The 14,030-nt window shown below is 33.0% G+C and overlaps 1 protein-coding gene across 4 annotated transcripts in view; it reads right to left on the bottom strand.

Moving 5' to 3' along the window:
- Positions 1–14,030, bottom strand: part of UPF2 (UPF2 regulator of nonsense mediated mRNA decay) — a 113,217-nt gene that overhangs the window by 83,977 nt on the left and 15,210 nt on the right. For all 4 annotated transcript variants that reach the window (XM_045857974.1, XM_045857973.1, XM_045857979.1 and 1 more), the window contains exon 4: positions 7,337–7,497. In XM_045857974.1, coding sequence (XP_045713930.1) covers positions 7,337–7,497 — 161 coding nt within the window. The remainder of the gene's footprint in view (positions 1–7,336; positions 7,498–14,030) is intronic.

The raw sequence follows: 14,030 nt of genomic DNA on the forward strand, positions 1-14,030 counted from the left end.
AAAACAAATATATTTAACATAAAACACTAAACCCATATAAGGGAAATGACTGATAAGTCTACAACATCTGTTTAATAAAAAAATAAGCAAAAGCAAAGGACAAACTAGAAGACAATATTGGCAATATTTATAGGGAAGAATTACAATCCATAATATAAAAAGTCCCTATAAATAAAGACCAAATTCTCAATAGAAAATGAATAAAGGCTCTAAACAGATGAGTAAGAGGCCATATGAAAAGATCCTTAACCTTAGTATTAATCAGGATAATGCTAAAACAAACTTTTTATCACTTTGACCCATAAAATCGTTTAAAAGACTGGTATCAACAAATGTTGACAAGACAGTAGGAAAGTAAGCACTCTCGTATCTTACCTAGAGCACAAACTGATACATAGCACTGGGGGAGAGCAAGTGGTCACTACGTATCAACACTTTAAATAAGCATAATATCTGTACAAAATTCCAGAGAAATCTGTACCTCAGAAATAACAGAAAATATAAACTATGATTTACAGGAATGTTCATTATAACACTGTAACAGAGCAAAACTAGAAAGAATCTAAATATCAATGATAAGGGCTAGCAAACTGTATATATACACTATCTAATATTAATGAGATGTTAAGAAAAATGATGTGTATCTACATGAACTGACTCAGAAGATTCTCAAAAATGCATTATCAAAAGAAAAAAGGAAGTCATGCAAAGTAATATCCTACATAAATTAATAAAGCTCCATATAGATATGATTTTTTTGCACATACATTTTGTATACTAAAAAAGTCCGCACAGATTCATATCAAACTGTTAACCAAGGTTATCTTAAAGAATGGAATATGACAGGAGACTTTCACTTTCTACTCTATAATATGCATGAATATTTTATAAATCTGAAAAATAATGTATTTCATAGTATTTTAAATTGTAAAAAAAAATTCAACTTCTGAGAGGCAAAAAAAATACTACAAAGTCAAAAAACCACAGAAAACTGGGGGAAAATAATTGCAATGTATATAAAAAAAAGAGTAAAATTTCCTTAATATGCCAAGCACTTTCACAATCAATTTTTAAAACAGATATTTTATTTTTATTTAAAAGGAAGGGGTAAAGGACTTAAGACAGTATGTCACACGGAAAACCATACATATATAAAACAGCCAATAAACTTAAAGATGCTTAACCACATTCAGAATGTAAAAATCAAAAACTGCAATACGGTAAGCATGTAAGGAAACATTAATTCTCATATACTTAGTGGCACGTATATTTCTCTGAAAGAAAATTTGGCATTATGTATTAAACCTTAAAATGCATATAACCTTTTAACTCAGAAACTGTACTTCTAGGAATTTATCCCTGAAATACTAGTATACATACAAAAAGTTGTTAAGTACAGAAATTTTACTATAACACTGAATATAATAGGTAAAAACAAATTATACTTAAATGCCATTGAACAGAGGGCAAGGTAAATATAGCAATTATATAAAAAATATTACTATGTAGCAATTTAAAACAACTAGATGGCCAGATATGAACTGACATAAAAAGACATCTAAGATATACAGTAGTACTTGTAAAAGTAGTTGTAGAATACTATATATGATCCGATCTCATTTCTATGAGGTAAAAAAGGATATTCTGATTACTGAAAAATTTAGGTCTCTTCAGGCCAAGATGAAGTACTAAAAAATCAGGCAAACGATATAATACAATGGTTATCAAACACTAGACAGCAGGCAGCACAGGAAATTGATTCCTCAGAGAGAATAAACTGAGCCCTACAATTAATTGCCCTAGCTTACTGCCTGGTAAGATTTTCTAGGCCATGACCAAGAAAGGGAGAAGCCAGGTAGACCCCAGCAGTCTCCATGAGTCGAGGATGATGGAGCTGAGAATCTAGCAAGACTCTAGCCCAGATGGCTCAATTTTCCAAGACAGAGTAGCACAGAGAAAGGAGCACAAGGATCTGCAAAAAGTCCCCTTGAATGTTCAGCTGAATACTGATCAGCCCCTACATGTGAGGGAACTAAATAAAAGTAGAAAATTATTAACTCATGAACCTTCTAATTCACAGGCATCGTTACAGAAGGATACTGATTTAGTAATAGGGAAAATCAGTACTAGAATAAAGGCGGCTCTGATACCACCTAACTAAGCAGGCCTAGAAAGAATGAAATTGTTTCCAAGTAACAAATATTGAACAAAGCTCAATATTTCTAAGAATAAAAAAAATCCAGCATGTATCCAATAATACACCAGGCATGAAAAGAGACTGAAAAATTACCAGAGATATATAGGAGATTAATCTATAAATCAATTAAAAGCAATGCAGAAATTATGTAAATTTTAACATTAGTAAACAAGGACATTAAGTTATTCTAACTGTATTTCATTTTCTTAGGCTAGAAGATAGACTGAGCAAGTTCAAGACATGAAAAACATAACCAGCTTCTAGAGATGAAAACTACATCTCTAGATGAAATTGACAGTCTATTAGACACTGTAAAAGGAAAAAGTTCATTTGAGATACAGTAATATGAACTATCCAATATAAAAAGAAATACTGAATAAAAAGGATAACTTCAAACCAACTAAGATAAGTGTAGTTGAATCTCCATAGGAGAGGAGGAACAGAATATGTATTTGAAGAAATGGTCAAATTTTCTAGCTTTGATAAAATTTAGTTTCAAGAAGTCCAATAAAGCCAAGCACAAAAAAACAAAGAAAATTACCCCAAGCCACATACATTAAGTTGACTAAAATCAGTGATAATGATGAAAATTTAAAGCAACCAGAAAAAAAATATACATTATGTAAAGAACAAAGAATGATGGCAGCTTTCTCATTCAAAGCAATGCAAGCTAGAACAAAGTACAGCAAAATCTTTAAAATACTGAAAGAAAAAAGAAATTTCAGTCTAAAGCTCTACACCAGTGAAAGTATCTTTTAAAAATGTTGACAGAATTTTGCCAAGATCTATTATCTGTGGAAAATGCCTAAAATACTTGTAAAGTCATTTAGCATTAAATGACTAACTGAAATTTTTGTAGAAATAAATCAAGTAAATATCAAAGGATGCTAAATACCATGAAAAGATGTGGGTTCTAAAGTACAATAAATATACTGAGAAAATTCTGAGACACCTTCCAGATTCAGCCAAAAACACAAATTCTATGGTAGAACTTTTCTCACTGATTAGGATACAAAAATTAGTAGAACTTGTGGACATGATTATATATAAATATAACAAAATAAATGTATTCAAAGTGTACAACAGGCATTTCTTATTGAGTATGTAAAATACAAAACACCTTCTTGTATTATAAAAGGATACTTTACAAATACCCACAGAACCCTTACATCCCATTCGTGTTTGGTGACTGCGACACCACAGACCCAAGCTTGTGTGGTTTGGACCCACACAATGTGCAGTAGAAGGCAGTGGTAAACCACTACAGTTATTTTTTTTTAATCTTTCATTTTACCTTGAACACTAAATGAGACAGTCCAAAATGAAGTCTGAGACAGTGTTGAAAGATAAGACTCCCAAGTCAGAAACCAGTCAAACAGTTACTAGGGAAGAGCATTTGTTGCTAATGATACAACTATATCAAAGCTGAAATGACATCTACTGGTTGATGTGCACAAAGGCAAAAAAAAAAAAGCTGCACAACATATACAATCAGAACTAGAAACCAAAGAAGCATGAATTAAGGGAAACTGGAAATTGTAAACCAAGAAATGGAACATCTACAATGCAGTGCCTGGAGTTAGCGAACTAAAATGGACTGGAATGCAAAATTGCCACTTGGGCAACTACAAAGTGTTCTACTCTGGAAATGACAAACTCAGAAGAAATGGAGTGGCTTCAATACTGAAGCAAGATGTAGCACATAAGTTAGGGGCTACAATGCAAGGTCTGACCCAGCAATATCAACCAGACTTCCAGAAAACCTGATTAACATAACTATCACTCAAGTCTATGTTGCAAATACAGAGGCCAAAGAAGATGAAATTGAAAGCTTTTACGCAAATGTCTGAGAAGAATTTGATCGCACACCAAAACAAGACATGTTGACAATTATAGATGACTGAAACACAAAAGTAGGAAATAAAGCAGAATCAAATGTCATCAGAAAATGTGGACTGGGGTAAGAAATAAAGCAGGAGATTGGCTTGTAGATTTCTGTGAAACCAACAACTTTTCCATCACAAACATGCTTCTAATAACCAATAGGTGACTGTATACACAGAAGTCACTTGATGGCTAATACAGAAATCAAGTGGACTATGTAACTAAAAGCAAGAGAATGAGAAGCTGCATTTTCTCTGCCAAAACAAGATCAGGAGCAGCAGACTGTGGAACTAACCACAAACTGTTAATATCAAGTAGAGTAAAGCTGAAGAAGAGCACTAAACAAATATATAACGTAAATAACATTCCTGATGAATTTAAAGTCCACATTAAAGAAAAAAGAAAAGGAACAGATTTGCACTGTTTAACTTATCTGATCAAGAACCAGAACTGTGGACTGAAACAAAATACGAGGTCCAGCACAAATAATGCCCCTGTTTTTAACTACAAAATCCTAAGCATGTAATTCTGTAATATAACAATACCATACTTAGGCACACCATACATTTTAGGTAAAATGCTCAAATTAAAACTATACATTATTACACCCATATTATTACCCTACCACCTACACTCAAGCAGGTGTTACTTCGGCCAGACCCTGTATTATTAGGGAAGAATGTGAAGATAATGAAGGAAGTAAAAAGGGAGGAAAAATTGAGATGGATGACAAAAGAAACACTAAAAATTGTTAGAGACAAACAAGAGTCAAAAGTAAAAGGTGACAAGACAAAACCAGGGTTAGAATCCTGAATTCAGTTTTTCAACAATTATCACATAAAGATAAAGAGAAGGATATAGAAGAGAACAGGATATCTCTCCTGGAAGATTAAAAAAATGAAAAGAAAATTCAAACCTAGATTAGGAATGCTGAACAACCAACAAGGAAGCACATTATCTGACCAGGAGAAAGTAAAGGGAGGGTGGAAATACTATACTGACAATCTATACAGAAGGGACAAAAGGATGACAGGTACCTTTGAAGATGACTACTATGAGGAAGAACCTGTAATTCTAGAAAACTGCCCTCAAAGTACTGAGAAAAAATACATCACCAGGGCTAGATGAGATACCAAGAGAATTATTCCAAATCACAGAGACTGAATATCCGTTAAAATCCTAACAAGAATATGTCAACAAATATGGAAAATAAAGCAACAGCCTACAGACTGGAAACCTTCAATATATAGTCCAATTGTCAAGAAAGGAGATGCCAAGGAGTAAAGTAATGATAGGATCACTGCTTTACTTTCCCACATAAGTAACATAATGCGCAAGGTGATACTACAAAGGCTTCTACCTTACATGGAGCAAGAAATGCCAGATATTCACGCTGGATTCAGAAAAGGAAGAGGCACTAAAATCTAAGTGTGAGCACTTCGTCTATGTTGTATAAAATAAGCCTTTTAGTGTGTTGATTATGAAAAGCTATGGGTTACTCTTAAAGAAATGGGTGTGCCTCAGTATCTAACTGTCCTGATGTGTACCCTGTAACTTGAACAAGAAGCCACTGTTATGACAGAATATGGAGACAGAATGACTTTCTATAGGGTAATGTGTCAGACAAGGGTTCATTTGATTTCCCTATTTGTTTAATCTGTACATAGAACATATATGAAAAACTAGGCTAGACTCAGAGGAAGGAGTGAAAACTGGTAGAATAATTAACAATAACTTAAGATATGCTCATAACACTATCTTACTGACAGGAAGTAGTAATGATTTGAAATGACTTCTGATAAAAGTGAAAGAAACTACCAAATAGGAATGCATTTGAACATTATAAAGAAAAATCATGACTACAGAAAAAAAACACACAACTTGAACACAGACAATGAAGACACTGAAAATGTTACGAGTTTGCTTACCTTGGTTCACTTATCAATTCAAATGGAGAGTGCTGCCAAGAAATCAAGCAAAAGCTGGGATTCAAAAGGGCAGCAATGGAAGAATTAGGAAAGCTCCCAAGGGCAAAGATGTTGAGTCCTAAGAAACCAAGGCTAAGTAAGTAAGTAAGGGCCATTCACACCCTTGTCTTCCCAATTACTATGTACAGATGAGAAAGCTGGACAGTAAAGAAGGCTGACAGGAAATAACTAATTCATTTGAAATAGTGCTGGATGAACGCTCTACCAATACCCTGGACTTCCAGAAAGGTGAACAAGTGGGTCCTAGAGCAAATTAAGCCTGAAAATCACTGAGGTAAAAATGACAAAATTGAAGCTGAGGTAAAACTGATGTACTTTTGATACATCATAAGAAAGCAGGATTCCTTGGAAAAGACAAGAGTGCTGGAAAAAATAAAAGGCAACAGGAAAAAAGACCCAATATAAGGTGGATTAACTTCATAAAAGCAGCTGTAGGCAGCAGCCTGCAGGGACTGAGCAGGGCTGTTGAGAAAAGGACACTGCACATCATTCAGAGTCTCCAGGACTCAGAGCTAGCTTAACAGCACTTAACACACACACTATACAAATATTTCACTGTTAAGATTTTTTAAGTAAATAGGAGTGCCAAATAGTTGTATAACAATTTCAAAAATAATAAAGGATTAATAATTTATTAACTCTTATCTACCTAACAGAAGTATATTTTATCAAGTAGTTGGTGTGACCTGTTAAGAGCCCTACTGATTTAAGATCAAAAAAGGAAGTTTAAAACACCTTTGAAAGAGGATGAAACACAACTCACCTCACAAAATTATAAATAATTTATATCACAAAACTGCAAGGTAAGCTTTAGTTCAAAATAACAATTTAAGACAATATACAATTCAAAACAAACATTAAAAATAAGAATATAGAAATATTAGAATCCCAAAGGTCCAATCCATTTTATCACCTATTTGATAAAGTGAATCTTTCTACAACTCCAAGTATGGCTTAAGACAGGCCCCTGCTGGATATAATACAAGGTATCTGTTACAAAAGAACCCCAAGGTACTCATCATATCATAAGTTAATTATTATTAAGTTTAAAGCTTTTTCTACTCAGAAGAGTATTTCAAGTTGTTTTTTGTTTCTTATTAGGGCTTACTACTACTACTTATTAGGGCTTACTACTACTACTTATTAGGGCTTACTACTACTTTATTTAAAATCCTTAAATTTTCAATAATACACATCTGACAATAATATACTTTAATACATGAGAGTACTTACTAAATCACATTATTTGTTTTTAAGGGCATCTTACCTTCTGGTGTTGGTTTGTCCTGAGGAAGATCTGGCATATTTTCATCCAAAAGGTCTGCTAAGGATTGAGAATTTGCCAGCAGCTTCTGATAAGACATAGCAAATTCCTCATACTGTTTATGTCTATCTTCACTTAGCTCCCCTTTAGAATGTAGAATACGCCTATAAACAAATGAAATAATCCAATAATCAAAATAGATGTGATCATGTATTATTACACTGGTTATGTTCCATATATCACACAAGCATATTACCATAATATTCTCTGACAACTTATTTTTATTAATATTTTCAAGATATATCTAAAAACAAATATTTGTATAATCAAATTCACCTAAGCAATTACATTTTAACACTGGTTCTTCAAAGAATAAATGATTAACAATTATGCCTACAAACATAAAATTTAACAATATGCCACTAAATAAAAAGTATTTAGTCTTTTGTTAGAGTCACAATCCGAGACACAGTTAACCAAAAATACTTAACATAACACAAACAAGTTAGTTTTCAAAAACAACAGGTTACAGAAGTAGCTTTAAAATTTCACAACAATTGGAATTAAGATTATCTTTTGAAAAAGCTCTTATCTTCCACATAGCCAACTCTCAATTTACTGTGCAAGTAATGGTTATTTATTCATGTAACAAATATTAACTGAACAACCCACTTAACCAAGGCCAGGCCATCTCTAGGAGCAGAGGACACAACTTTTCTTCCATTCTGCAAACAGTTCACTAATAAGCCACCCATAATTAAAAATGTAAAACTATTGAAATTTTTCAAAGTGTATAAAGTAAAAGTCTTATTATATTAGTATAGAGGGTTGAGATGTCTATAGCTGGATCCCACTTATTATATAGTTAAGTATTTATGTAGTACTATAACATTAGAAATTTATAAATCTTAATGCAAAACAATGTACCAGTAGGTTTCAAAAAGTCAATTATACATTGTAAATCAAGTCATTTTCAAAGTAATATTTGTAAGTTTTTTTAATTCATTGTCATTTGAGTTTCCTGACGAACAGGAAAATGATTTAGAGGGTTTTTTGTCATGTTAACTAAAAGTTACAGAAAATACAGAAGAAAAAAACATGCCTACACTTATTCATTCCTGCTTATTTGAAACAACTTCTAGACTTTTGGCCTATTAGGATCTAAAATGAGAAACTATCATTCGTTTTCTTATGATTAAAATATACAACAGACTATATAACTCTATGAACAGATTAGTAAAATGTCAAAAGTTTATCCATAATAATCCAGACTAAAAAGCATTTCTCTAAAAACTGAAAACACTGTCACAGGGAAGTTTCTCTCTCCAAACATTTATGTCAGACTAATTTTACAGGCAAAAACAAAGTTTCTTTTGCTGTTATGAACTTAAAAATTAAAACAAAATCCCAAAGCATTTAAAAATATTCAAACCTTGAAAGAAATGGCTAACATTACTTTGAATGAGCTTAAATTTTCAATTAGAACGTCATTTTGCACGTTTTAAAAAGCCATTAAAATTAAATAAAGATTTGAATAAATACTCAAAAGTAGGCTACTCTAAATGCTCTATAATAATTAGAAAAAAATGTTAATAAAAAATTAAGCATTTGCCCTGGCTGGCGTGGTTCAGTGGATTGAGCGTGGGCTGCAAACCAAAGCATCGCAGGTTCGATTCCCAGTCAGGGCACATGACTGGGTTGCAGGTCATGGCCCCCAGCAACCGCACATTGATGTTTCTCTCTCTCTCTATTTCTCCCTCCCTTCCCTCTTTGGAAATAAATAAATAAAACTTTTTAAAAAATTAAGCATTTATTCTGAAGATATGTTAAAAGGGTAATAGTTTTAAGAAAATTAAAAATGTCTAATAACAATTAAGATGCAAAATTATTTCAATACTTAAAAAGGAACTGGGAAAAATCTCAAAACATAATCTGCAACTTTACTTCTCTAACAAATTCTAAGATTCTGGTCATCTGAATATACACCCAGTTTTAAGTTATGCAATCATTGAGGGCTTACAGTAGATAAGTAGTGACTTTTCTATTTTATTAGAAAAGAAAATGAAAACTCCTTTTCCAGTATCAACTTCACTTTCAAACATTTGCCTGGGTCTTTGCACTGGATCAATTTAAATCTATGATAATTTCCTTTGTATGCATTTCAGTTATTAGTCCTCCTAGAACAAATTTAAAACTTTGATGGTTCAGAGATACTCCTTGCCCTCCCCCAAATCTCAATTTCATGATCAATTTTTTAACAGTACTAATTTAATTAACAATTAATGTATGTTTAGATTACTATCCAGTGAGACTAGTCCCCAGTAAAAAAAGCTTAGATTTTGGTTGGTTTGTTTTCTAATTATATCTTATAGCAAGCATTTGGTAAAGGTACAGGATACCAATGAAATGGCATTAAGTTCTGTTATCCACAAAACTTACATGGTCATACCTATTTTCCTTGACCATTAATTTATTATACATTTACTAAATATATGACTAAGCCCACAGCATGTAGTAAGACTATAACTTCAGGCAGAGAAATAAACCCATCATAGGTGCATGAATATTCAAAATCCCTAAAATCAGTTTGAGGTTCTAATGAAATAAAAATGAAACATTATTTTAATGAATGTGCTATATATGTCAGTTTTTTATAAGTTTATGAAGCCCACAGGAAAAGATTTTCAGTTTGATTAAATTTTTTAGAAGATCTGCATGAGGAAACTAAACATTACACAGCACATTTGAAGAGCACCTCGTCTGTACATCAGTATAAATCTCGCCAAAATTTCTTTTGTGAACTCCATGGGAATATCTCACTAGGCAAAATCAAGCTAAAGATATGATCCATCACATATTTTAATTATAACCTGTTCAAAAGCACATCTATTACAGAAAGTTAAACTGAAGCCATACTTTTGAGACTGTCATAAGTTAGAAGTCAGCAAACTTTTTCTACAAAGGACCAGATAAATATTTTAGGCTTTGCAAACCACATCGTCTGTTGCAACTACTCAACTCTGCTGTTATAACACGAAAGCACAGGCAATTCATAAATGAATACATATGACTATATTCCAATAAAACTTTATTTATGGACATAAATTTGAACTTCGTATAATTTTAATATTTCACAAAATACCCCTGATTTTTTTTCAACAATTTGAAAAGGCAAAGACCTTTCTTAGCTCACTCACTGTACAAAACAGTGGTAAACCTAATCTGGCCTATGGGCCGTAGTTTGCTGATCCCAGTCACAACTGGGATTAATTCAGCATCATTTTTAAATGTACTATAAACAAATTCATTCCCTCTCATGATATCACTTCACAACAGAAAGGTACTGGCTCCATAGTAAAGATATGAAAAGCAAGCAATGAAACAATATTAATTCTAAGTCATATTCATTACAATAAAAATACAGGAAATTAGACCCCCTTCACCCAATATGACAGACATCATTGTCTGGAAGCACAACTAAGGTATATCAATCCTTGATTTCTGGAATGTTTTTATATTACTTAATACTGTAAAACTGACAGAAAATATCAAATAGTCTATCCTCGACTCAAGCATTATCTCATAAATAAGTCAGAAATGCCTCAAAAAATTCTAGTATTAAAACATTTTTATTTTGTTTTCAATTATTTCATTTTTATTATTGCTTGACTTTGTTATTTTTTATTTTATATATTATTATTTTGTATACTTTAAAAAAATGAATCTTTAAAATAAGCTATGAAAGTTTAAGGTGGTTAGCATACAAATTTTCAAAATAATAGAAAGGCACAAAAAGAAATTCTTGTTTAGAAGTCTTTCTGAAGGATTAGGCAGGCAATATATTAAGAATAAACTAACATTTATTGTATACTTACAGTGAGCCTTATACTATTAAGTGCTTTCACACACAAAAATTCATTGCATCATTCACCTTTACCTCAGAGGTACAGTGTTCTTATCCCATTTTACAGAAGAGAAAACGGAAGCAGAAAGACATGTGGTAACTTGCCCAAAGTTACAGAATGAGGAAATGATAGACCTAGGACTTGAGCCCAAACAAGTCTGGCTTCACAGTCCATGCTTATAACTCTTGAACTGTACTGCCCTCTGAATTAGAATAAAATTATCCACTTGACACTTAATATTGAAATTAGAATGTCTCTCACATGCATTTGTCAAAGGCAAGCTTTCAATATATTGAAGGTACTAGTTTTATATCCTCTTTTGGGTCCTTCTTTTCTTTGGATATGACTCAGTAATTACTGAGCTATGTAGTTTACTAGACACTTAAAAAATGAGTACTAAAGGCAGATGAAAATGAGTACTATGGAAATTGTGAAAAATACAATATAAAGAGGAAAGAAAAAACCTTATTCTGTCACTTGCTATCTAAGTCACACTGGGCAACTCTTTAATCCCTAAATCTAATCTATACACTCAAAATAGAGGTATTTCTTCCAAGGGTACTGTGATCAATTAAGATCACACATGCAATGTACTATTATCAATGTAAAATAGTATCTTCATGAGAAAAAAAAAAGCCAGAGCCCACTGTTGAAAAGGCAAGAACCTCCATGCCAAGTATTATTGATATTTTGTTCTATTAGTTAAATTAAAAAAGAAAAAACTCTTGACAAGAAAACAAAAAATCTATTTTAGCTTTTGACCCTATGGAATCACGCAAAATAATACAAAACACATGGCTAAAATCTTGAAATAGTAATCATGAAGCAGACCCGTGAAAAACTACTAGGTTTTACTTTTCATCTCCTTTAGCACTGTCAAATTTCATGAGAATTAATTTACATTTTCTTTTGGTTTCATTTTAGAGTTGAGTTATGGATGTCTTATAACCTTGTGTGAAAAGATACTAAAGCACAGTTATGCATGTACTCAGTCAAACATTAAACAATTATGACAGAGAATCATCACAATCGATTATTAGTCAATTACGAATCAGAATCAGAGAAAATCTGCAAGGAAGTAATAGTTCTAGAGGTTACAAAATTGCTAAAGCCTCTAAGTCCAAGGCACAATGACATAACATCTTAACAGTACTTAAATACTACACAGTTTATCAAACAATCTACCTATAAAGCATGGTACAACTTACCTGGAAGGAAAGTGAAAGGTAAAAGCAACACTATTGAAGGTCAATGTGTTTTTAAGTTTCAACATTAGTAAACTAATGTCTCATGAATTTGCATTAATAAAACTTCTCTAATTTCATTAACAATCAGGGGAAAGCCTACATTTACCTACATTTTTTAAATAAACTTGCAAGCAAATCATTTGCTGCTGAATTCAATATGCAATTATGAAGGTCGTAATTCACTGGTATTGAATAAACTTGCCATCATACCCACAATTAGGGAGAAAAAAAGGAATTAAAACACTTCAGATTCATTCAAGCAAAACTTCTGAGTACCTGAATTCATGATTTCACTATACTGCAAGGAACAATTGTTACACAATTAACATAAAATTATATCCAATAAAAGTTAAATCATTTCTTTAGTCTGGACAGGTGTGTCTCAGCTGGTTGGGCATCATCCCTCAAAGCAAAATGCCACTGGCTCGATTCCCCATCAGAAAATCTCACATTAATGTTTCTCTCCTGTCTCCTTCCTTTTTCTCTTCCTCCAAAATAGGTAAATGTATTTTTTTAAAAATCATTTCTTCAACCAATTTTTATTATATGAGCCCCCCAAATATTAAGTCATACCATTTCTATGAGAATAATATCTCAAAGTACATAGCATTCCAAGTATAAAAAGCACTAAATGTAACACAAAACAAAATCTACCGAAGTAAAGCAACTAACTCTAAATTGGCAAATATTACAAGATTTTTTTAAATCTGTAACTATTAATTATAACTCCACAGATCACTTAACCAAAATGTATTTTTAAAATAATATTCTTTTAAATACAAAAAGCATTTATAAACTTAAATTTATTAGAATTCACTGAACCCACCCTGGCTGGTATGGCTCAATGGGCTGAGCGCTGGCCTGTGAAGCAAAGGGTTGCTGGTTTGATTGTGGGTTAGGGCATATGCATAGCTTGCAGGCAGGGTCCCCAGTTGGGGGCATGTAAGAAACAACCAATTGATATTTTCTCTCCCTCTCTTTTTCCCTCCCTTCTTCTCTCTCTAGAAAATAAATAGAAACAGACTTCTGGTCAAAATAATGGCATGGGCAGACATGGCTTGCCTCTTTACACAACCACATCAAAATTACGACTAAAATATCAAACCACCATCACTCAGAACCATCAGAAACCGAGTTGAATGGAAGTCTGACAACTATTAAAGAAACCACATCCATCCAGATTGGTAGGAGGGTCACAGACACTGAATGGACTGGTCCCACATCCAAGTGTGAAACTCAGGAGGGACATCTTGGTAGCAAGGAGTCCCAGCCTTACACCAGGCCCCCCAGCCCAGGGTTCCCATGCCAGGAAGACAAGTCCCCACAATTTCTGGCTGCAAAAAGCAGTGGGGATTGAATTGGTGAAAGAAACTTCTGGAGTCCCAAGCAGTTCCTCTGTAAGAACATGCACACAGACTCGCCTACTCAGACTCACTCCCTCTGAGCTCCAGAGCCGGGGTGGCAGTTTGAAGGGTACCAGTGGCATACTGGGAGAGGCCAAAGTATCTGGCACCAGGGTGAGCAGAGTCCACTGTCCCTTTTCTG

This window comes from Phyllostomus hastatus, unplaced genomic scaffold (assembly GCF_019186645.2).
Source record: "Phyllostomus hastatus isolate PE091 unplaced genomic scaffold, TTU_PhHast_1.1 phas_scaffold_1674, whole genome shotgun sequence".
Taxonomy (NCBI): Eukaryota; Metazoa; Chordata; class Mammalia; order Chiroptera; family Phyllostomidae; genus Phyllostomus; species Phyllostomus hastatus.